Source organism: Adiantum capillus-veneris, chromosome 15, assembly GCF_014529385.1.
Source record: "Adiantum capillus-veneris isolate H3 chromosome 15, ASM1452938v2, whole genome shotgun sequence".
Lineage (NCBI taxonomy): Eukaryota > Viridiplantae > Streptophyta > Polypodiopsida > Polypodiales > Pteridaceae > Adiantum > Adiantum capillus-veneris.
Genome location: NC_140945.1, coordinates 92,066,056 through 92,090,699, shown reverse-complemented (window position 1 = coordinate 92,090,699; position 24,644 = coordinate 92,066,056). Strand labels below are relative to the sequence as shown.

The window sequence follows — 24,644 nt, the reverse complement described above, 5'->3', positions numbered from 1 at the left end:
GCCACGCGATGGTTTAGGCTTCGTGGGTGCAGGAGAAGATGAAGGACCAAGGTGAGCAAGAGAGGGTAAGACCCCAAACTCCAGAGGAAAGATTTTCCGTCAAATCTCACCTACCCTAAGCTTCTGCAATGCCTGCATACTGTATACAGAAAGCTGCAAACACAATAAAGAGAAGCGAAACTCTACGCGCGGCCAAATAAGTGACTCGACAAAAATTTTGGGGCTTTTTTTTCTTGCGCTGCCTGGCCGTACGAAAACTCTTTCCGTACCCGTACGGCAATACGGATGCCCAACCGGACGCGTACGAAAATACTATGATGGTGCCTATATTGAGAGCAAGTGCATCACTATATACATGGCAGGCCAGTAGGCATCAAACGGGAAACTTGAAAAACAAGATACAACTAAGCACGTGGCCAAACCTACAGAGAGTAAGAAATGCCCTGGCAAGCTAAGTGGAGAGGGGATGCCAGTAGCCTCTGAAAGATAGGCATCTCGACCAAAGCCTAGCCAACAAGTGCAAACAAGAACCGGAACCACCAGAAAACACCAGCGACGAAGATGACAGTGAGCAGCTACAAGAAGGTCGGTTTCAGACAGACGTTCCCCAAATGGTAAAATTTGACAACAAGAGGTAATGCAAGACCAGAAGGGAAAGAGCCTTTGGGGACAAAGATGAGGATAAAGAGACTACTGACATCACCAAGAGACTTCAGTAGGAGGTCACAAGGTGGGTAACAAAGCACAACCCATGCCAATGAAAAGAAGAGGAAGTAAAACAAAACAAAACTAAAAACAAAGAAAACAAACCTGACGGACAAGCTACCACGCACGCACATACGCACCCAGACAAACCTGAAAGCAAGTAACAAACAGCACGCATACACATACACACACAAAAAGATTCTAAGGGCAAGCTTCCACCCACACACACCCGCACTGTTCGGTGCAGCGGAGTGAATGTTGTATTTTCTCAAGATTAGTGATCTTTATTGCTCAAGGTTCCTTTTAGTTCTTAGGGAAAGAGAGAGCTTTCCATCTTGTAGAGTGTTGTGGTCACGAACAAAGTGAGTGGATATTGTGCGTGCAAATGAATGAGACTGAGAGAAGGAGAGAGAAGAGATACGACACCGAGAGGTTGTAAAACCCTCCTCCAAAGGCCCCACTCTTGTCGGTGAGAGTGGTTTATTTCTTGATTGCACAAAGGTGTACACTGCGTATGCAATGGACAGATGCAAATTGGACTATGCCGATGGCGACGACGGTGGTGACGACGATGACTTGATGGCTGACATCTGGGATCTTCTAATCACTGAATTCGGGGACTGTTTCGGTGTCTGAAAATGACTGTTTTGGCTGCGTTTTGTTGGGCTAAACTGGGGGGTACTTCTACAACTGAATGGGGGTTGGTCTGCTAATGTTCTGCTGCTGAAAATCCGCGTTTCTTCAAGGGCTGAACTGCAGATCAAAAACGCTGATTGGCTGAAATCAAAACGCTGAAAATCTGCTCTGTTAGGCTGGCGGTTTTGGATGAAAAACGCTGGCTGAAAATAGGCCTTTCTGCAACTGAAAAACGCTAATGCTGATGGTCTTTGCTGGCTCCCTAGCGTTAGTGATTTGAGGCAAAAACACTGAGCATGCAGGGGTAAAATTGCCAGGGCTGAAGTGAGTTGGTCGCGGGAAAACGCCAAGGTATGGGTGAGGATGGCGATGGGGGTCATGAGGGGGGGTTACTGCTGAGAAGTTGCCTATTGAGCGGGAAGCTCCTGCTGCCTCTTCTGCCAGAAAGTGTAAACTTTGGTTTGTTTATATATTAACTTAGCAAAATTTCCCTACCTACTTTTGTAGGAAAGTCACTTAAAAATAATAAGTGAAAATCCCAATAAATAGGAAAATAGGCTAAATGCACTGGAAAATTCCCCTAACTGATGCGAATGGATTCTTATGGGAATTCCGATGATCATGCTGTGTGCAACCGGAGGATATGCATCTATGCTAAGTGACTGGGCATGCACGGTCTACGAATAGACTCACAAAAGTGCCAGATCACTGCTATTCTAAACTGATCAGATTGACTGAACCCTGCTGTGGTGTAGCTTGTCCATGGACACATAGGGTTGGGATGTGTCACGTGACATCCCCTCCTTTTCAAAGTGAGGTACTGGTACCGAACTGTATGGCGTCGAGGGAGATCGCCAACAGCATCCGGAATCCTCGAAGGGACTCTTCGCCGGTCCACTCTGATGTGTGGGTCGTGCGGTACTTGAACTTCATAAAGGTCTACAACGCTTGCTTCTTTGGGCTGCGCCGAAAGCGACACAAAGTCTTCTGAATCTCCTTTCTTGCTTCAACTTCGTTTAGAGTCCTGCTTCTTTCGTCTTCAAGAATCTCCATGGCTGAAAATTCCTGAAACAATCTCCAACACAAAACCATGAACATACCCATTCCATGTAAAGAAGGAAAAAAATCTTGTCTTCTCTAAAGACTGTGTATGCAATGTAGATGAACATAGAGACGGAGTGACAACCCGATCATCAAATTCATGCAAACAATGAGGTCGAATCTTTTCTGTTTGATCAAAATCAATCAACTGTGGCAAATCACAATGGAAATGCCCATGCTTGGTACTCATACAATCATGTGCTCGTTCAGAAACTGTGTCATGCAAAGGAAGAGACATGGAATGTGACTTCCTTACATACAAACTTTTCATGAACAATCCGCATACATTCGTGCTCATCTATAAGAGAAACGTGCTCAACATACAATATGTCATGCCTAGAAAAAGGGATCACATAACGATGCTGACTAAAATACAGGAAACGATCATGAATAAAACATCCGAACAATGCGTGCGTATCAATCATGCGAACACATAATACTTCCTGTGATGGTTCTTTGGACCAAGGCTCGAGAGCCAAGATCGGTTTTTCCTGAAGGGGTTCTTGGGACCTAAGCTCAAGAGCCAAGATCGATCCTTTGTGATTGGTCGAATCTGCAACGAGGTTAGCTTCGCGAGAAAAAGCATCCACTAACACATCATCCTTGTGAACAATCACATCATCTTCATGCAATTCATCATGCTTGTCTTTTTCATCCAAATCATCATGCAAATCATTATCAATCAAATCATCATCATGCTTCTCATAATCATGCAATTCCTGTGTGTCATGCTCTAGAGAAAAAGAGACTAAGAGAGTCTCCTTATCTCGAATCCTTTCAACCTTGTCCTACATATTAGCAATAAGAGATGGAGAAGGAGAAGTGTCCACTCCATAAAAGACAGTAGGAGAATCACTTTTGGCATTGAGAGTTAAAGTGCTAGCCTCCCAATCAATGAGAGGATTGATTTCACGAAACCATTTCATGCCTAAAATCATATCACATCCTGAGAGAGGAGAAACAACAAATCTTCTAGTGAAGGCAGTCTATTGAATTGCAAACAACACATCAAGGCACTCCTTCGTGATGAGAGCGTCCATACCAAGACGAAAGCCAGAGACCTCAATAGGAGATCTCAGACTAACTTCGAGGCGGGCTCTCTCAACAAGAGAGGGGCTGATCACATCATGCATACTACCTGAGTCAAACAATATGACAAAACGGTGCCCCGACGTACGACCATAATATTTAATGAGAGAATCATGAATGAGAGTGTCTTGAGAAACTGTGGGCACAACCGTGTTATCATTCATTGCATTGACAGATGTAGTGGGTGTTGTGGGTTCTTTAGATTCATTCGAGTCAAGCTTAGGACATGTTCGTTTTATGTGACCCTTAATGTGACAATGAAAACAACGACCTTCTTTAGAATAAGTGCTTTGTTCTTCAAAAGTGATGTATCCTCCTACAATTCCTTGTGCTACCTTTTCATATGGAGTAAGCTTAGGTTTAGCAATTGTGTTAGACTTACCCTTACACTCATTGGAAGAATTCTTTGATGAGAGACTGTTGGAAGAGTGGTTAGAAGAGTTATCATTCTTACCGTTCTGAGGAGTCTACGAGGTACTTGTGGAAGTCTTGTTCTCCTTAGGCTTTCCCTTGTTGTGCTTCATCTCCTGTGCGAGAGCAATCGCTACCGCCTTGTTGAGATCGATTGGATCGAGTACCTCGACATCGTACTTGATATACTCGTCCAATCCAAAGAGAAAAGCCTCTTTGCACTCTTCATCCGACATGCGTAATTGGGTACCTAGCTGCAAAACACGATTAGAAAAAGACATAACCGGCATACCATTTTGCTTAAGAGCACGCCAATCGTCCTTCAATCGTGCGAGGTACTGAGGTGGCATAAACCGCGCCTTGAGCTTGTCTTGGAAATCAGCCCAACTAAAAGAGGGGCGTGAAATCGTCGACTGCCTCTAGGTGCGCGGCTAGCTGTGCCTCTTGCCATGTGTGGTACCAATTGATGGCATCACCGGCAAGGTACATAGCTGCCGTCAAAACTTTGTTGTTTCCTGTCTTCTTAGTTGTCGCAAAATAAGCATTAAATTGATGCAACCACGAATGAATAATTGTAGCATCCATCTTACCGTCATACTTACTGAAAGTCAACTTTTCTGTGACAAGATGGTTGGAATCCGCGTCATGGCTTGCGTGTGCCACTTAACGAACTTCCACGATCTTTGGGTTGTTCGGTCTTCGAGGCTAGGATTTGGGCAATAAATTCTTGATTGCGAAGCTCCCTTTGAGCTTCACGCTTGGCCTCCTTTTCTGCTTTGCGTTCTTTTCGTTCAGCGCGCTCGCGTTCGAGAGCAAGTCGCTGTTCTTTTTGTTTTGCAGCAAGCGCAATGCGCTCACGTTCCTGAGCAAGGCGCTCACGTTCCTGAGCAAGTCGATTTTCTTCTTGTTTTGCAGCAAGTTTGTCGTTTCTTTCATCGTGCTCGCGGTCCTTGGCTTCTTGTGCACGGTCCTTTGTTGCTTGTTCTTCTGCTTTGCTTGCGAGTTGTGCCAAGGCAACTCGATTCGTTTTTTGTTGTTGTGCCATCATGTCCAACATTGACTTGACCATCATCTCCATGGGAGTGAGGACAACTCGTGGCGTAGATGGCGAAGAGGGAGGGTTGGAAAAATCTCCTGGTGGGAAGAACCCTTCGTCGCCTCTCTCATGCTCATCACTTGAATGCGAAGTATCCATGCCGCTTCGGGTGACGACCATGCACTAGGATCTTTGGCTCTTAAGTTCTCGAGAAACTTGGTTCTTGAGGGTCTTGAGGTTCTTGAGGTTCTTGAGTGCTTGGGTTCTTGAGGTTCTTGAGGTTTTCTTTCGCTTGCAAATCGCGTTGGAGAAGGATCTTCTCTTCACTTAAGTTCTACTCCGTTCTGCGGGCGCACCCCTTGGCGGCCTTGCGCTCACACCAAGGTTGCTTTTTCCCACCTCACGTCGATTGGCCGGCCGCTAAGTGCACGGTCCGCTCTCAATGAGTGAAAAGAGACACAAGGGGAGGTTGGACAAGCCCTTCTTTCTTGGGATTCCTGTCACTCTTCAACAAAACACGATTAGGAATCGTCACGCCCAAGTAAACTTGGGTTCGTGCGATCGCAACAAGCAAAAAAAATTATTGTGGTTCTTGTGGTTCTTTCCTTGAGTAATGCAAAACACTTCCAAAGCTCTGATACCAATGTTAGGTGCAGCGGAATGAATGTTGTATTTTCTCAAGATTAGTGATCTTTATTGCTCAAGGTTCCTTTTAGTTCTTAGGGAAAGAGAGAGCTTTCCGTCTTGTAGAGTGTTGTGGTCACGAACAAAGTGAGTGGATATTGTGCGTGCAAATGAATGAGACTGAGAGAAGAAGAGAGAAGAGATACGACACCGAGAGGTTGTAAAACCCTCCTCCGAAGGCCCCACTCTCGTCGGCGAGAGTGGTCTATTTCTTGATTGCACAAAGGTGTACAATGCGTATGCAATGGACAGATGCAAATTGGACTATGCCGATGGCGACGACGGTGGTGACGACGACGACTTGATGGCTGACATCTGGGATCTTCTAATCGCTGAATTCGGGGACTGTTTCGGTGGCTGAAAATGACTGTTTTGGCTGCGTTTTGTTGGGCTAAACTTGGGGTACTTCTGCAACTGAATGGGGGTTGGTCTACTAATGTTCTGCTGCTGAAAATCCGCGTTTCTTCAAGGGCTCAACTGCAGATCAAAAACGCTGATTGGCTGAAATCAAAACGCTGAAAATCTGCTCTGTTAGGCTGGCGTTTTTGGAAGAAAAACGCTGCCTGAAAATAGGCCTTTCTGCACCTAAAAAACGCTAATGCTGATGGTCTTTGCTGGCTCCCTAGCGTTTGTGATTTGAGGCAAAAACGCTGAGCATGCAGGGGTAAAATCGCCAGGGTTGAAATGAGTTGGTCGTGGGAAAACGCCAAGGTATGGGTGCGGATGGCGATGGGGGTCATGAGGGGGGGGTACTGCTAAGAAGTTGCCTGTTGAGCGGGAAGCTCGTGCTGCCTCTTCTGCCAGAAAGTGTGAACTTTGGTTCGAGCCATGTGCACATGACACGGTATCATGTATGAGGAATGTAGAACGAACCAACGGGGAGGTGCGTAGTGCCAAGTAATGGGCCCCTAATCCAGACTCAAGAATATTGAAGTGCAAACCCAATCCTTGAGAAAAACTCTACAACGCTCTCCTACTGAATGCACATAGCTCCAATCATATCTCAACCAGCTTGTCAAACGTTGAGGATTGATCTTTGGCTTGCTATGTAAAAAACTAGGATTGGAACCATTGTCACTAGGAGGTGTATTTTTCCTATTGCCTTCCGTAAATAAGTACTAGATATTTTTATTTATTTTTATTTTTACTTGTTTTCCCCGGGACCCTTGAAAAGGTGCAAGTGGACATTGCATGGCCAGTGTGAAACGACTGCGGCCAAATAGGTTTCTCACAGCGGGAGTCTGGGTCGGTCAGTCTGGGACTGGTCGGGCCAGTTAGCACTGAATTCTGATGAGTATGGAAGCCAGTGTGCGCCAAATGAAGTCTGGGCCACTCGGAAAGTCACTTATAACTTTATAAGTCAGTGGGAACTAGAGAATTAACTCAAAAGGGGCAAACTGGACACATGGCAGCTTCTGGGGAGTTTGCTACTTCCATCAGCAAGAGGGGGCGCCCAATTTGAGAGAGGAGGCTGATTTGACTCATAAGTGAGCTACAGTGTGTGTGTGAGTAGTAGGTGCAGGTCTACAGCTTTAATGGAAAGCTTGCCTTCTCCTCTGTCTCATGTAGCGCGATGATTTGCTCTCGTGCATCTCTCTCTCCCCTTTGGCACATATGGTAATGCCCCACTAGTTGGGCTACTCAGTTGAACATGTACAGTTCTGGGGGTTTATGCGCGTTTGCCAAGGCAAGAGCCTTCTGAACAGGAACCGGATTAGCTAATTGCTAATCCCCCACAGGTACGCACAGTTCCATCGCGAAAGATTGCGAGTTCGGAGAGTTTTCTTGCGTGAAAACTCATCCAATTCACAGGGGAACTGTCCCATTGCGTGCGGGAGCCCTTGGGACACGCGTAGGCGTGTTCGCTCCGCTAAAAACGATCCGAAACAGCGAATTACAGCCTGCTGTGTTTTTCTGCAGGTTTAGGGTTTCGCACCTAAACTGCAAGGGAACATCGGGGGAGCCTCGTGAGAGCCTTGGGATGCGTGTACAGGCTTTTGGGCACCCGGCAGTGAAAAACAGGGAATTACAGCTCGCTGAATTTCTGTGACAGCTCACCAGAAAGCTTCCAGATAGCGAGGGAATCCGTCCTAGACAGGTGCTTTTGACCTACAAGGGTTTTTGCGCCGTTATGCTGCCAAAATCAGGTCGAAAACCTGCGTTTTCAGCCCTCGCCAGGTTTGGACAGCTTTGTGAAAGCTTGTGCGAAGTGGTCGGATCGTCTACCTTAATTTGAATAAAGAAATACCGAAAGGGGCGCCAGTCTTTGGGGCCTACAAGGTGTCGGTCTCGTGTGCGCAGTGACATTCTAGTCGCTAGACACAACTGTGTTCTCTTCCCTTCTCAGTGCTCTGTGTAAAGTTAACACGTAATTGAAATAGTACCGCCCTCTACGTTGTACAGGCCGGTTATATGGTTCCATCGACGGGATAGTCACTTTTTCTTCAAAAAGTGCAGCGTGGATTGTTGTGGGTGAAAGCAACACAGAGCTTGTCGTTATGGCAGAAAAGAGAGACTAAGTACCTGAAGAGGGATCTTCCTCACATGGCACGGAGAAAGTTCCTTCCACAGAGGACAGGTTGTTTAGAACTCAACTGCGTTGCTGCATGGACATGTTTCAGCAGTTGGCTAACAACCCAAGGATGCAAGAGTTCTTACAGGCTCCGACACAGGGTTTTCAGCCTCCTACACAGGGCATGACTGAGCCGTTGCAGGAAAAGGAGATTTCCAATGCGCAGAAGACTCATGATGCTCGAGGGAAAGCCCATATGGTTGAGCAACTAGCGGTGTCCAATGATACAAAGCAACTTGCTTTAGCTGGACAAGAACTGTTTGTGAATGGTCAAGGGAGTAATGAACACGCTATGCATCAGACCCTTCCATTACCTAATACTTATCCTGGTTATTTTGGAGGTGGTTCAGTGTTTCAAGCTATGGCTAGACCTTCCACGGGTTATATGCCAGGGAATGTGTTCGGGACAATGCAAACAGGCATGGGTAACCCGATGTATGCGAACATGGGTGTCCAACCAGGTTTTCAGGGTGCCTACGGCCAGTTTCGAGTGCCTGGAACACAATTTGGTATGGCTGGTTTTTCCCAGCCATACGTACAAAATGCAGATATGACAGGGAAAACAGTTGATGCGAGTGCTGGAATGAACACTCATGGAGCACCACTGTTACAGGCACCTGTTTATGATAATGTGGCTCCTTTGAGTCAGCATAAGGATTACAAGGAAGGCGGGCAGGGAGTGAAGTTTGAAACTTTTAGAGGAACTGAGGACCAATTGAAGGCTTTGACCTTCATACAGCAGTTCGATGTAGCTTATGCCGGAGGAAACTTCACGGAATCTTCAAAGATACGCAAGGCTGCCACTTTCTTGAAAGGGAATGCGCTTCAATGGTGGACCGCATTGTTGAACCAGGGTCAAGCCCCAACAACGTGGGTCCAATTCAAACAGTTTTTTGCGCCTGCATGGTTGACAAACACTTTTGAAGTGGATGTGATGACAGAATGCCACGAGTTGAATGCTAAACAGTGTGCGAATCTGGAAGAGTACAATAAAAAGTTTTGGGCCGCACTATTGCCAGTCACCTCTTATAGGTTTGTGCCATTGTCAGAACAGATTGAGAAGTACTATTGCGGATTGCCCAAGAAAATCAGGGACAACTGCACAAAGACTACTGTCATGAATATGTTTCAGTTGATAGAGAATGCAAGAGTGGCAAGCAAACTGTCAAAGGGAGATTCCGATGGATTTAATAGCCACAAGAAAGGGTCCCAGAGTAAACAGTTCATCCAAGGGCAATGTTACAGCAAAGCCTTCTGAGCCTCCCACAAAGAAGCCCTCCACTGAAGAAGGTGATACGTCCAAGAACCAATCTAAGTCTTCTTCGGGACGAGGACAAGGACAAAAGAGGCATTTTTCTGGCAAAACTTTTGAAGAACGGAAAGCTCTTAGGGAGGCCAAGAAATGCTACATTTGTGAACAGGAAGGACATTTTGCAAATGAATGCCCACAGAAGAAGTCACAGGATAAGGATGACAAGTCAGACCATAAAGGGAAGAAGCCAAAGCCAAGTGCAGGACTTGTTCAGGATTTGGTTGGAGACCGGCCGAACACAGATGCCACGGAGCTGTGCAGAGCTTGGGGCAAAGTTAGAGACCAGACAGTGCTGGTTTTCTTTGATCCAAGAGCCCGTGCAAATTTCATATCACCAGAAGTGGCATCAAAAGTTGGGCATTCGTACAGAGGAGATGGGTATGACAATAAAGCAGGTTTGGCATGCCCAGGTCATTCAAAGCCCGTTACTCCCATTTTGGGGAAGCTTCGTCTGCACATTCAGAGTTATGTCGATGCGGAAGAGTTTCATATTATGCCACTTGAGGGCTGTGATGTGTTACTGGGTATCCCATGGTGTTACAGGTTGCATGCTATGGTGGATACTTACAACAAAAAGATTACCCTTGTACATAGAGGAAAGACTCATGTCCTTGATGTAAAGCTTAAAGGCGAGTCTGTTCCACTTGTTTCTGCTTCTGCTATTTCATCTGTAATAAAGAATCATCTTTCTGCGTACTTGATCTTTGCAAAAGAAGTACCTCAAGTTTTATCTAATTTGTCTACCTTAGATAAAGACAGGTCAACTTTTTTGAGTGGTTTCAGTGATTGTTTTTCGGACTCTTTGCCAAGGGAGTTACCTCCTGAGAGACCTGAGGATCATACCATAGATCTTGTGCCAGGTTCTAGTCCACCGAATAGACCACCATACAGGGTTAGTGCATCCCAGCAGAAAGAGATTATGAGTCAGGTCAACGAGCTTTTAGAGAAGGCGCTGATTCAGCCCAATTCATCCCCTTTTTGTTCGCCTGTACTCTTAGTGCAGAAGAAGGATGGTTCATGGCGCATGTGCATCGACTATAGCGCCTTGAATAAGAATACTATCAAGAACAGGTTCCCCATACCGAGGATAGATGACATTCTTGATCGGCTTGAGGGAGCGTCATTGTTTACAAGAATAGACCTAAAGAGTGGGTACCATCAGATACGCATTAGGCCAGAAGATGTCCATAAGACTGCGTTCAGGACAACATTTGGTCTCTATGAGTTTCTTGTCATGCCATTTGGTCTCACAAATGCTCCTGCCACGTTTAATAGAATGATGGACAGAATTTTTAGACCACATAGAAACTTCGTGGGTACCTTCTTTGATGACATGATTGTCTATTCGAAGTCTGAAGAGGAGCATAGGGATCACTTGACTGCAGTTTTCAATGAGTTACGTAAGAACAGGCTACTCATTAATGCGAAGAAGAGTGAATTCTTTTTGCAAGAGATTCACTTCCTTGGGCACATTGTTTCAAAGGATGGGGTACACATGGATCCCGCTAAAGTGGAAGCAATTAGGTCATGGCCAGACTTGAAGTCCGTACATGACATTCGAAGCTTTCTAGGCTTATGTTCCTACTACAGGAGGTTCATCCGAAATTTTGCTGAGATTGCTTCTCCACTCCATGCATTGCAAGGAAAAGGAGTTACTTTCAAGTGGACAGCCAAGGAAATTTCAGCGTTCAAACACTTGAAAGAGAAGTTGACTTCAGATCCGGTAATCATTTTGCCAGATCTTTCAAAACCTTTTGTGGTTCAGTGTGATGCATGTGGCCATAGTCTTGGTGCAGTTCTAATGCAGAATGGCCGAGTAGTCGCATATGAGAGCAGAATTCTTTTGAAGACTGAAAGAAACTTGCAAGTCTATGAGAAAGAATTGCTAGCAGTAATTCATGCTCTCACTAGTTGGAAACACTATCTGCTAGGGGCTGATTTAATTGTTCAAACGGATCATCAAACCTTGCGATATTTTCTCACACAGACGAAGTTGTCTGAGAAGCACATGCGATGGGCAAACATCTTGTCAATGTTCCATTTTCAGATTGTGCATGTGCAAGGGAAAAATAATATGGTGGCTGATGCGTTGTCACGAAAGCCCCAAATTTCAGCAGTGTCAATTCCGTACCATTGTGAACTAGATGAAATGAAGACACAATATGCTGAAGATTCAGATTTTGCAAGGATCTATGACCAACTTGTTGATGGGCAACATCATGAGCACTATATGCTTAAGAACGACTTTCTCATGATGCATGGAAAGTTATGCGTTACTAAACAGTTACGGCCAAAGATTTTGATGGAAAGTCATGCTCCACCTTATGCCGGGCATCGTGGAATTGATGCGACAGTGAAAGGGGTTGAGGCATTCTTCTATTGGCCAGCTTTGCGTCAAGATGTTGACACATTTGTAAGATCATGCTTAGTATGCCAAAAAGTCAAATTTGACAGACAAAAGCAACCGGGATTGTTGCAACCATTGCCGCTCCCAGATAGGCCATGGGAAAGCATAGCAATGGACTTTATCTTTGATCTTCCAAGGACGCAAACAGGCAATGATTGGATTTGGACTATCATTTGTAGGTTCAGTAAGCAGGCCCATTTCATTCCTGTGAGGAAGAAGATAAAGCCAGAACACATGGTCAAGATATTTATGAGCAATATCTTTAAATATCACGGGATGCCTCAGTCAATTGTCAATGATAGGGATCCACGTATGACGAGTCTTTTCTGGAAGGCATTGTTTGAGAACATGGGCACTACGCTAAAGTTCTCTTCTTCGTTTCATCCGCAAACTGATGGACAGTCAGAAGAGGCAAATTCTACTGTTCTGGACCTGCTCAAATGTTATGTGTCAAAGCACAAGGCAACTTGGGAACACCATCTTCCATTGGTTGAATATGCTTACAATAACACTGTGCATACGTCAACAGGTAAGGCACCATTTGAGATAATGGAAGGAGGGAAGAAAGTCCCGCCCATTTTGCACACTAAAGACAAGATTTTTGAGGTAGACGAGTATGTGCAAGATATGGATGAAACATACAGGAAGATAAAGATTGCTCTTGAGAAGACTCAGGCTAAGCAAAAGAAAGCTGCTGATCGTCACCGTCGTGAACTTGTATTTTCACTTGGTGATTGGGTGCTTTTGCGCTTTCAAAAGGCCAGGTTAAGGAAAAGGAAAGGCAAGGAACGCTTGTTTCCTAAGCTCAGTATGCGATATTATGGTCCTTTTTAGATTTCATAAAAGATCAGCAATGTAGCTTACAGGTTAAAGCTACCAAAAGGCTGGAAAATACATAATGCTTTTCATGTCAGCCTTCTAAGACCCTTTGTTGGTGATGTGCCAGAGAATATGCTTGATGAGGAACAACCCGAAGTGGAAGAATTGGATGAAATCCTTGTTCCTGAACAAATATTGGCACATAAAGAAAGAAAGGTTAGAGGAAAGGTTGCAAGACGCTATTTGGTGAAGTTCAAGAACTATCCATCGTTGGATGCCAAATGGATGGAAGAGTCTGAATTGCTTGATTTACCTCAGCTATTGCAATTGTATCTTGAATCCTTTCAGATGGAACCCACAGTGACTTGATGTAGCCTTTTTGGAGCAAGGCAAGAGCATGGTTCATGATGCTCAAGAGAGTAGTTAAGCAATTGTATCTACTCTTTTCATACAGAATTTAGCTAGAGAAGTTTGTGCTTGAGAGTACACTAGAAGACTTCTATGCTTGATATATATGTCGTAGCCAGGTTGGTGGGATTGTTTAATCGTCCAGCGCTACATTTCCGGAAGCATGTATATCTTGGATTCCCATCATAGAATATATGTGATATCAAGAGATACTGCATGTATTATTGGCATGCAAGCGAGGTCGCTTGCAATATTTCAAGGGTGGGGTGTGTCACCAGGAGGTGTATTTTTCCTGTTGCCTTTCGTAAATCAGTACTATATATTTTTATTTATTTTTTATTTTTACTTGTTTTCCCCGGGACCCTTGAAAAGGTGCAAGTGGACATTGCATGGCCAGTGTGAAACGGCTGCGGCCGAATAGGTTTCTCACAACGGGAGTCTGGGTCAGTCAGTCTGGGACTGGTCGGGCCAATTAGCACTGAATTTTGATGAGTATGGAAGCCAGTGTGCGCCAAATGAAGTCTGGGCCACTCGGAAAGTCACTTATAACTTTATAAGTCAGTGGGAACTAGAGAATTAACTCAGAAGGGGCAAACTGGACACATGGCAGCTTCTGGGGAGTTTGCTACTTCCATCAGCAAGAGGGGGCGCCTAATTTGAGAGAGGAGGCTGATTTGACTCATAAGTGAGCTACAGTGTGTGTGTGAGTAGTGGGTGCAGGTCTACAGCTTTAATGGAAAGCTTGCCTTCTCCTCTGTCTCATATAGCGCGATGATTTGCTCTCATGCATCTCTCTCTCCCCTTTGGCACATATGGTAATGCCCCACTAGTTGGGCTACTCAGTTGAACATGTACAGTTCTGGGGGTTTATGCGCGTTTGCCAAGGCAAGAGCCTTCTGAACAGGAACCGGATTAGCTAATTGCTAATCCCCCACAGGTATGCACAGTTCCATCGCGAAAGATTGCGAGTTCGGAGAGTTTTCTCGCGTGAAAACTCATCCAATTCACAGGGGAACTGTCCCATTGCGTGCGGGAGCCCTTGGGACACACGTAGGCGTGTTCGCTCCGCTAAAAACGATCCGAAACAGCGAATTACAGCCTGCTGTGTTTTTCTGCAGGTTTAGGGTTTCGCACCTAAACTGCAAGGGAACACCGGGGGAGCCTCGTGAGAGCCTTGGGATGCGTGTACAAGCTTTTGAGCAAAAACAGGGAATTACAGCTCGCTGAATTTCTGTGATAGCTCACCAGAAAGCTTCCAGATAGCGAGGGAATCCGTCCTAGACAGGTGCTTTTGACCTACAGGGGTTTTTGCGCCGTTATGCTGCCAAAATCAGGTCGAAAACCTGCATTTTCAGCCCTCGCCAGGTTTGGACAGCTTTGTGAAAGCTTGTGCAAAGTGGTCAGATCGTCTACCTTAATTTGAATAAAGAAATACCGAAAGGGGCGCCAATCTTTGGGGCCTACAGGGTGTCGGTCTCGTGTGCGCGGTGACATTCTAGTCGCTGGACGCAACTGTGTTCTCTTCCCTTCTCAGTGCTCTGTGTAAAGTTAACAGGTAATTGAAATAGTACCGCCCTCTACGTTGTACAGGCCGGTTATAACCATTCATATTACTGAAGCCCGGAGGTATAATACAGCCAAAGGTCAAATTACATAGTGTTAAAAAAAAAAAATCAATCAACATGAATGTGGAGGCTGAAACCTGCAGTAAATATTGAGGCATAAACAAGAAACATACAAGAAACACAAGCACGCATACACACACCGATACCACCAAACAGGCAGGTATGCAAGGACTCACACACAAGCAAAGCCTACAAGCAATCCACAAAGCACACAACAAACAGACGAACAAAACTGAAAAATTTAAAGCTAAGCGAGATTCCCATGTTCAAGACTCCAAAGAAATCTCTCAAATTCCTGTAACTGTCACGTGACACATCCAACCCTTTGTGTCCGTGGACAAGCTACAGCACAACAAGGGTTCAGTTCAGTCAAGTCAATCTAGAATAGGAAGTGATCGACATTGTCACCAACATAGAGTCAGAATTCAGCAGATAAAGATTTGCAGATTTCAGCCATTAGCGTTTTCAGATTTCAGTCGTCTCGTCGTCGTCGACATCGACAGCAAGTCCAAGCATTGTAGAGATTCGTGCAATCATAAGTAGACCGCTCTCGCCATAGAGAGTGGGGCCTTCGGAGGAGGGTTTTACAACGTCTCTAGTGTTGTAATCTCTTCTCTCTCTATCTCTCGGTCTCATACACTTTCACGCACAGTGTCCGTTCACTTTGTTTGTGTTCATTGCACTCTCTCATTAAGAACGGAAGGCTCTCCCTTCCATAAGAACAAAAGGAACCTTGAGCACAGTTTGGAGCACTCATCTTGAGCAAAGTTCAATATTCACTTCCGCTGCACCTTACATTGACAATTTAATGTTATCTTCTGACCCACAACTTTTCCAGAAATCAAATTGATACGAGTTACCCCTTTCCTTAAAGACACTGTTATGCAATGGTGGGTTGTCTCATATTTCGAACCACATGGGCCCAAAATTTGGCACACCTCTTACCAGAGCTTCCTTGAGACACTTTTGTAGTTAGACCTTGTTTTGGCTTGGTCTAACATTATGCATGTATCCCTCTTCACACCTTAGAGACTTGATTTTGTGACACTCGTCTACCTCTCTCCATTTTTTAGGAATATTTTTGGCGGATCAGATAGAGTGATACAAAGTGGGGTTGTCCTTTCCTTCGCAAGAATACTGCAAAGTGGTTCCTAATATGCAACAACTCATGTCTCGTGCACATGTGGGCTACTATAAATCGAAGGACTTGATTTATGAAGAAGCATATCCAAACAAGCCAAACAAGGCCTAACACCTTGGACGTTCACTTCACCACTTCCACCTATAAAGGTTCATGTAACACGGGGAAAACAATGGCAAAACAGACAAAAACAAACAAGCATACGAGCACAACCCCCCCCCCCCCCCCCCCCCCCCCCCCAAAAAAAACAGGGGCAACCATGCAAAACTCACCCACATGCACACACACACTCCGCCAAGCAAACACAAGCAGAGCATACAAAGCCAAAAAACACATGCAAAGAGAAACAGGCAAGCGAGCTGAAGCAAAGCAAACGAAGAAAGACCTGCGGCAGAAGACGAAGAAACCAAACACACTGTGTGTGTGTGTGTGTGTGTGTGTGTGTGTGTGTGTGTGAGAGACAGTGTCGGACCACCAGCGCGAAAATACGGGCGTGACAGCGTTTAGAATTACAACCAAGAAGGGGCAGGAAAGTGGCAAGGCCGCTTCGTAGGATGCATCGGCAAGACACGTATAGATCATACACAATAATCTCACACATTCATATTTTTTTTATTTTTGTTTATCTTGATGCAAAGAGACATCGATAGTTGTGTAGATTGTACAATTTCTGTCCTTATAGGATATGTGGATTCTATTCGCAAACATGTGCATAAGACATAAGGTGTTTGTGTGCAGGTAAATGGGCTCACACAGTGTTGCCTTATATGCAGTAAAATGTCTACTTATCTTGAATAGTATGGTTGGACCAAAGGGATAAAAGCATACCGTTTATCTCGAACAATGCGGACATCTCTAACACGTCCATACCGTGAGAACTTCCTTTCCAAGTCTCTCTCTGTAGTGCCGAAGCTGAAGCCAGCAATAAAGAGATTCCTTCCTGGCTTTCCAAGCCCAGTGTTTCTATTGGGCGGTGGAGACCATGGCCTTCGCTTGGGCCGATAGCTCACAGGACTTCGTCGCCTTGGAGAATACCTTGCTCCTGGTGAATGCCTTGACCTACAAAAGCATAATGTAGGAACAATATTTTCAGAACTAGGAATATACAAACAAACAAACACCATATCCATATGCACTCAATGGTGATAGCTTCCCGACTAAAACTGAGATACACGCTGAATTCTTACACAAACAGCCAAGCTTGCCCGCACTTCACATACCGTTTAACACACAACTAGAGAAATTTTCGTTCAAAAGTCTTAATATTACATGGGCAGAAGCTTTATTCCCATGCAACTGATGGCAATCAGGTAAATTAACAAAAGCAGATCGGAAATTGCAGAACCAGTTGTTAGCACAAACATGCACATCGCAAATTTCCTGGTTTTGTTGAGAAAAAAAAAACAGGGTCCCTTATAGATGAGAAATGACCGCTAATAGTAGAAAATCGACCATACACTGGCGAATCTGTTTAGTATCAAGTGTTCCTGTTAAATTTGCAGCCAGTACGTGTTGTTGGTATCCATTTTGACCATTATGCAAAAGAAAATAAAGAAAGACGGTGACCTTGAAAATGAAGACATTTTTCATACATCCCAAGCCATGCAGCTAGAGAAGCATAAGACACATGGAAGAGTGGAACACAATGAAAGAAAGATCAAAATTGACAAGAAATGCAACAATAAGAAAATAAATTAGAAAAAAAGTGCATTCATATGCATGCACTGACTCAAAAAAAAACAAGAACCACAAAAGTAGTTGCCATGCTTGCATCGTGTATTTGCTAGTTCTTAACCATGGACATGAATTTCAACAAAATACAAACTCTCCGTTACATGTACAAACACATGTTCAATCAAAAAACGCACAACAGCTTATTTCACATCAGTCTGTGAAAAGCCAGATTCAACTTCAAATTAGATGCCAGTTACAGTCACCCACAATGTAATATAGCCATCAGCTCCATCATGCATCGTAATGACTAATTACTACGACAGTCATGACACCTCCACTAATGTCACCAAAACCTGTACCAGTATATCCTCCCACACAGGAGCCTGCTCACCACGCAAGCATAGGTCCGCAGAGTGGTTTCCTAAGACAACTTCAGAGATGAATGACAGACTTAGACGTAATAAAGCCCAGCACAATTAGCTCATTTGATAGAAATATAAATGTCACAGAAAGGGTAGTTGATAAGGCATACACACTACTAAGATAGAACATCTGAGACACATTATCAGCATATCACAACTTAAACAAAAAGCTCACAGAAATCTGCACATTTGCTAAAACAAACGTGTCAAAAACAGAGCTAATGAATGCAGAAGCAGAGTTGAATCCATTACAAGAAGCCTTAATTTGTTGAGATAAGGTTTAATCTTCATCTAGCTTTCTTCTTTGTGCAGTCAGATCTCATCTTCACGTTGCAAGACTCTACATATTTCCTCATGCTCACCAAATCTTAGAAAATTACTGAGGCTTGTAGGGACAGTCCTTGATAAGAACATGCATAAACAATAAAAGAAGATTATTACCTCACAAATTTAAAACAATGGTCACGTCTGAGTGATCTGAAGCTCAACCCAAAAAAAAATAAAATTCCAGTAGCCTTTAGTTTGCTCTGTCTACTCTTTTATAGGACCGGTATGCTTTGAGAAAAGCACACGCCTAATGCTCTGATACCACCGTCACAAGATGGCAGCAGAATTCCCCAGAGAGTATTGGCCCCAAACCTTGGCGCCCCTTTCGGTATTTCTTTATAATACTTGAACTCAATACAATGCACGTACTCGTGCTCAGCACCTTCACCCAGAAAAGTGTTAGAGACTGAGCCCTCTGCACTTATTTAAAGGCCCTTGTTGAAAAGCAGTTTACATGAAAAGCTTGAAACTCAAAAGCAACTAGCCCACAAGCTGGCGTTGAAAATCAGGCAACGCGTTTTGAGAGAATCCCTACAACTGCCACGTCAGCAGCGCAAATCGCGAAAATCCATACAGGCTGCCACATCAGCATGTCAGCGCAATTTGCGGAGCGTCCGTACTACTGCCACGTCATCAACTGCTTTATTTTAATGTCTCTAGGTTACTTGGGCCCCATCGGACAGGGTCCCAAAAGTTGGCGGGAACTTCTCTTTAAACATAGTCCACTCAGCAAGACTTTGCAAGTTGGTACAACTTCTTCTGTTGCTTTTGCTTCTTCGCTTAGGGTTTAGGCCCCTCGGCCGGGATCTACAAGTTGGCTCCGTTCTTCAATGGCTTGACACATCAACAATTTGTGACAAAATCTCCACAACCACTGCAATTGGAATGAAAACTGTCTAAGTTATGGCATCTCTAGTAAACTGTCCAATGTGCTCCGAATACTTATTTTGGCCTTGTATAATCATCAATTCATTAGCAAGGTTGGTTGGTTCAGCAGTATCTATCTCTCTCGTGTATTCTCCCCGTTGCTCTACGCTTCCGCATCGTCGACTTTGACATGATATCGGAGCACATGGCTCGTTGATCATGGAAGGACAAGCACGTGAAGAAGAGGACCGGTAGAAATTTGGCAAAATTCGCTTGGTTGCAATTTGTGGCGTTTTTTGTCTGCAACATTTCGGGTTCATTCGGTGTTTTTCCCTTTTAGTTGTGTTTTGAAGCTAGGAGGCACGAGGTCCCTGTGCAGAGTTTTACTAAGTGATCCTACATAACCAAAGTAAACACAATTTTGAAAGTTTGACAACATGCGATATTCACTTCATTACTTGTTCCAATACAAAGTGTGAAGATTATCATCTTATCGTGCTTGGGACGACAGTTACAACATCCCTATTCCCACCATGAGTCCAAAGAATTAGTATTTGATTGACGATGCATGGCCCTATCTGTGTAAATGGTTGTGCAAGGCAAAGTCAAGCATTGTTATACTTTTGTGCAGCATAGTACATAGCTCGGGATCGGTAGAACCATGCCTCCAATCACGCACCAATCAGAAACAGCATGGCACAGAATGTGCATAGATAAACACCTTGAAATAGTGCATGTTCAAGTACTGGCCTGGCAGCCCACACCCAGTAGCCATATCCTAAACCATGCTGTTTTTTAAATCAACCTTGAGAAAGTGAAGAAAAAAGAAAAGGCCAGCATCCCTAAGGAGTGGTGGCCACATACAGCAACCATATCCTAAACCCTTGTCACGGCAGATATAGTGTCCTTAACCCAGCCTATCATAGGCAAGTTTGTAGCCCAATTGCGGATCTACTCATAACAAAAGCGCCCTTTTCAGCTCCAATTTGATCTCCAAAAACCTCTGCTGCCATGAAGTAGCGCCAAGATCAATCAGTTCCTATATGTTAGAAAACACAGAATTTAAGGTAAAATTTTAGAATTTGACCAAGAGGGTCGAGATGGTCCACCATTAAGAATTTAAAGATCCAGCTGAGAGGGTCGAGATGGTCCAGGAGCCGGTATGTGCTGGCAAGGAGTTTAAATATTAAATTCAAGGGTAGTCAGTGGGAATTCCCAAGTGTAAGGCCAATGTGAAAAGGGACCAATAGTAAGGGAAATAAAGGTTGGGAGATGAGTTGTTTTATACACATGCCAGTTGAGTTACACTTTTTGGGAAAAATCGAACACACTGGCAGCATAAACAGGAGAAAGTGTGGGCAGTCCGCAGGAGAAAGCGTGGGCAGGCGAGAGAATAGTGGCACACAAAGAGTTGTAGAGCAAACCAAAGCCACGTTTGGGCTTCTCACACTTGGTATCAAAGCGTGTGGGTGGTAATGGTTCGTAGGGAGCCACACTGCAATTCGAAGGCAATCGAGGACAGAGCTGAGAGTACTCTTCTTGCTCGATTGCAGTAGTCACTTCCTTATACCTCTAAATCAGCCCCAAGAAGCAGCATTTTTCGGCCTGAACCTAGCATTAGAGCCCATCCTTACTCAACCCAAGAGATGCCTACACCAGGAGTATGATGAAGTTAAGGATTTTTCTTTTTTGGCAGGAAATGTGGCTGTATATTGTGTACAAAAGAGACCTCTGGAGATGCTCAATGGCCTATCACCCAGAGGATGTACAAGACAGGGATAACAATGTGAGCAGGTGGCCTGTAGGAGGAATGCAAAATGAACCCCTGAGGAGGTATATAATGCCATGTGATGTGACCATTAGGTGTCCAAGGATATTTGTGAAGCCCCCCTTAGAAAAATAAAGAGAAAAAATGTAACCATTCATTTAAGACCTCGGCAAACAAAAATCTGGAAAACCACAGCTTCCATCTCACGGACAAGCCTTAGGAATCCCTCTAGAACAACAGTCCATTTAATCTCTTTAAACAGAAAAGCCATTTGTGATTGTCAGCATGTCATCCTTAGGACCATCCCAACCATTCTTCCCTTTTTTTTAAACTGTTGGCCTCGCTAGTGATGACAATTACCATATATAGACAGTCACTAGATGTGCATATGCTTCCTAAAGCAGTTTTCCTTGCATGCAATTTTTCCTCTTCAGCTCTAAATAGAATGCGTTTTCAAAAGATCAACAACAGGTTTAACAAATGCTCTTTAGCCATATACTTTGCTGGTTTGCCAAGTCTAAAAAAAATATTGGTTTACGCGACAAATCGGGTAGAAAACAGTCAGAAAATTAATCGAGAATCGAAGTTTAAAGGCATTCATCCGTAAATTGGAAATGCTAACAATGTAATCATTGATTGTCCTATTGTTAACAAGTTGATTGTGTGTCTCCGCAACTAACCATAGCCCTTGATTGATGCTGATTTGTCTAATTTTGTAAAGTCCCATTTTCTGCCCCTGAGCTGTAGCCTGCCTATGCACTGTACAACCTCACTCCAGTCGTCAGGAGCAAAATCAATCTCAGAAGCACGTTGCTCAGAATGGTGAACCACATGACGATGGAATTGGCCACAAGCATGCCCTAATAACCAAGCATGGTGTCTCAGAACACCGCCAAAGATTTGCTCCCATAGCCCTCTCTAAATAATAACCCTTCTGCATGACCAGTCCTTGTGTTTGAAGTTTATCACACAGCTTCTGGAGACACGACATTCCACTTTCTTTCAAGTTCGACTTGTTACTAATGTGCAAATTCCCATATGTGCAGACTACCATAATTGCGCACTATTGACAGCAACATACAATTGGAGTCCCTTGATCATTTCTGTAAGGGTTTCAATCAAAGACAAAAACACAAAGCACAAAAAACCGCCCTGACATGCCATATTACTGTACATGCACAGACTTTCGCAGACATAAAGGAAGTGGGCAAAAGTACAAGAAATAACAGCAGCTGAAAGAGAGTATGCTTCCTCAAAAATCTTGGCACCACCGAACAAACTGATTTGTATGGCTTTGTCATTAAAAACCTAGAGGATAATATCAGAGCACATTATTGCAGGAGCCTCAACCATTTTGTGCTGTCCATCCCTGCTTCTGTGGGTCTGGTTCTGGTATTGCCCAGCATTTGATATTACCTAGATTTACGAAGTTTAATAGGTCTAGAAACCAGATAAAGGACAGTGACCGCAGAATTCGCACCTGGGGGGTGAGTACCGATGTCCACGTGGAACGGGACTTCGAGTTCGAGATCTTCTAACTCGGGTTGATCTTCCTAAAGGAGATGGGGAAGGTGAGCGGTCACGCCCCTTCTTGGATAAGGTTCTGGGAGAGATGGAGTCATCCCTGTCACGTCGTCTTTTCGAGTAAGCATCCCCTCCTGAGTTGTGCCCTCTCGGTGGTGGTGAGCGATACGAACTTCCACGTTTAGCTGGAGATCTTTCGCGCCGTAGAGCTGCTACCCGGATCTCTTCGGCTGGCCTTTGTTCTGGCGAGACAGGGGAAAGAGATTTCTTCATAGGGGGGGGAGAAACAGGGGACAATGACCTTCGAATACGAGGTAAAGCTGCTTGTTCTCGCTCCCACATGGTTCCAAGAGAAACGCTAGGCATATTCTGGCTTCGCTTCACGTCCTCCATAGGTAGGAAGCTTTTTGTTAAATCCATTGTTGGATCAGAGTTCTTCTTCCATATGTCAATGACTTGGAACCTCTGTTCAGTGTGCAAGGTAGGAATATCATGGTCATGTTGCTCATTGCGAAGCAGGATGGAACTCTCTCGGAAGCCATGCTGCTCTACAGGATGTGGATAAGGTTTTCCTGCAAAGACCTGGTGCTGCTCTACTGAACGATGGTCAGAATTTGCTTCTGAGGTCCGGTCTTTTCGGTCAGCTAGGTCCTGTTCACTCAACTGTAGCCAGGGTTTTTGAGGCTTTCCAAATAGCCAGGAAGGTCCCGAGGTTTCCTTTTGGCTCTCTTTCTCTTCTTCCTCGTCCTCTTTAGTGAGAGCTTGGTTCAAATCAAGAACAGGGGAACGCTTGTTTCCACCATTGGAATGACAATCCACCATCGTTGGGTGTATTTGCAGGAATATGCCCTGCTTCTCTGCTGGTAATCTGCCAAAAGTATCCTAGGGCGAGGAGCTCTCACGTTCTGTGGTTCAAAAGATAGCCTGCGGAAAATAATCCCAGAAGAGTCATGGAAAGCTCTTTGCAGAAGAGAAAGAGCCCCTTTGTTCAGGTACTATGGTCCATGGAAGAAACCCTAGATCTTGAGGAACATGTAACGCTTGTGCAGAACGGTGCTCTTGCACACAGTACAAGACTCACAAATGCGGCCAAATGTCCCCAAAATGCTCCTCTCGCGTACCGCAGGCCTTGAGCTCACAGTCTGTATTAGCTAGCTAGGTAGGCTGTATATGTAAGTCTCATCCCACACAAATAAAGTTGGCCCACCCTGGTTACTAAATCCCACGGGGTAGAGACCCCACCATGGGATCGACGGCTCCATCTGCACGCGGGAGATCTGAAACAAAATCGGCCGTTCGAATTTATTCAAGCGTATTCAAGTTTGATTTATTTTGTCTTAGTTTACTCTTACCTGCCGAAGTTCACTTAATATATTTATGTTTATGCATTGTGGACAGCAAAAGCCACGCGCGCACGTGGTTAAGGCATTGGGTTCCCACGGTGCACGCCCGAGTTCGAATCTAGAGGGAACACACTGCGCTAATTTCTATTGATTGTCCGATCTCCTCGAGGTTTGTGTGTATTGCTCCTAGCCGTCGATCCCTTGACGGGGTCTTCGTTAAAGACCTGTGGGCTTTAATGTTGAGGTTGGCCCACTCAAAATGAAGGTGTTGGAAGGCTCAAGCCTAGAGTAGAGAAGGGGCTTAGTTCAACCACAGCCCGCTCACATCAACAAACGTTGTCTGCCTTTCTCGATTGGCAGAGTTCACAAACTTCGCCTTTTGAATGCTACACAGGTCATGTGTGTAGCCTATTTTGTGTCGGTAATAAAAACAATCCAAAATTCTTGACAAATGCGCACTTAACTTGTCATGAGAGATTAAGGCACTACGTTGCTTTGAAAGAGAAAGCATGCACTCTCTTAATCTCTCATTGCATTGTGCCCTCAAGCTTTCATGAGAGATTAAGACAATGCATTGCTCAAAGGCAAACCTTCTAAGCGTGAACACTCAATTAAGTAGTAAGCCAAGTTGTATTGCATGATAAACTCAATGAGCGGACATATTGCCCGAGATAACGAATGAATAGTGAGTGCATGCCCTCTTGCAACTATATTCGACTTATCAAAGCCTTGGCTACCCCCTTGTTGCAACCACACGTTACAAAATTGAAACT

The 24,644-nt window shown here is 44.5% G+C and overlaps 1 protein-coding gene across 1 annotated transcript in view; it reads right to left on the bottom strand.

Annotated features, from left to right (window-relative positions):
• LOC147441061 (uncharacterized) overlaps positions 1 to 23,707 on the bottom strand; it is a 28,537-nt gene extending 4,830 nt beyond the window's left edge. The window contains exons 1-2 of the mRNA XM_086482799.1: positions 22,485 to 23,707; positions 16,775 to 17,005 (exon numbers count right to left, since the gene is read on the bottom strand). Of these exons, the coding sequence (XP_086338925.1) occupies positions 16,775 to 17,005; positions 22,485 to 23,350 (1,097 nt within the window). The 5' untranslated portion in view covers positions 23,351 to 23,707. The remainder of the gene's footprint in view (positions 1 to 16,774; positions 17,006 to 22,484) is intronic.
• Between the last annotated feature and the right edge of the window lie 937 nt (positions 23,708 to 24,644).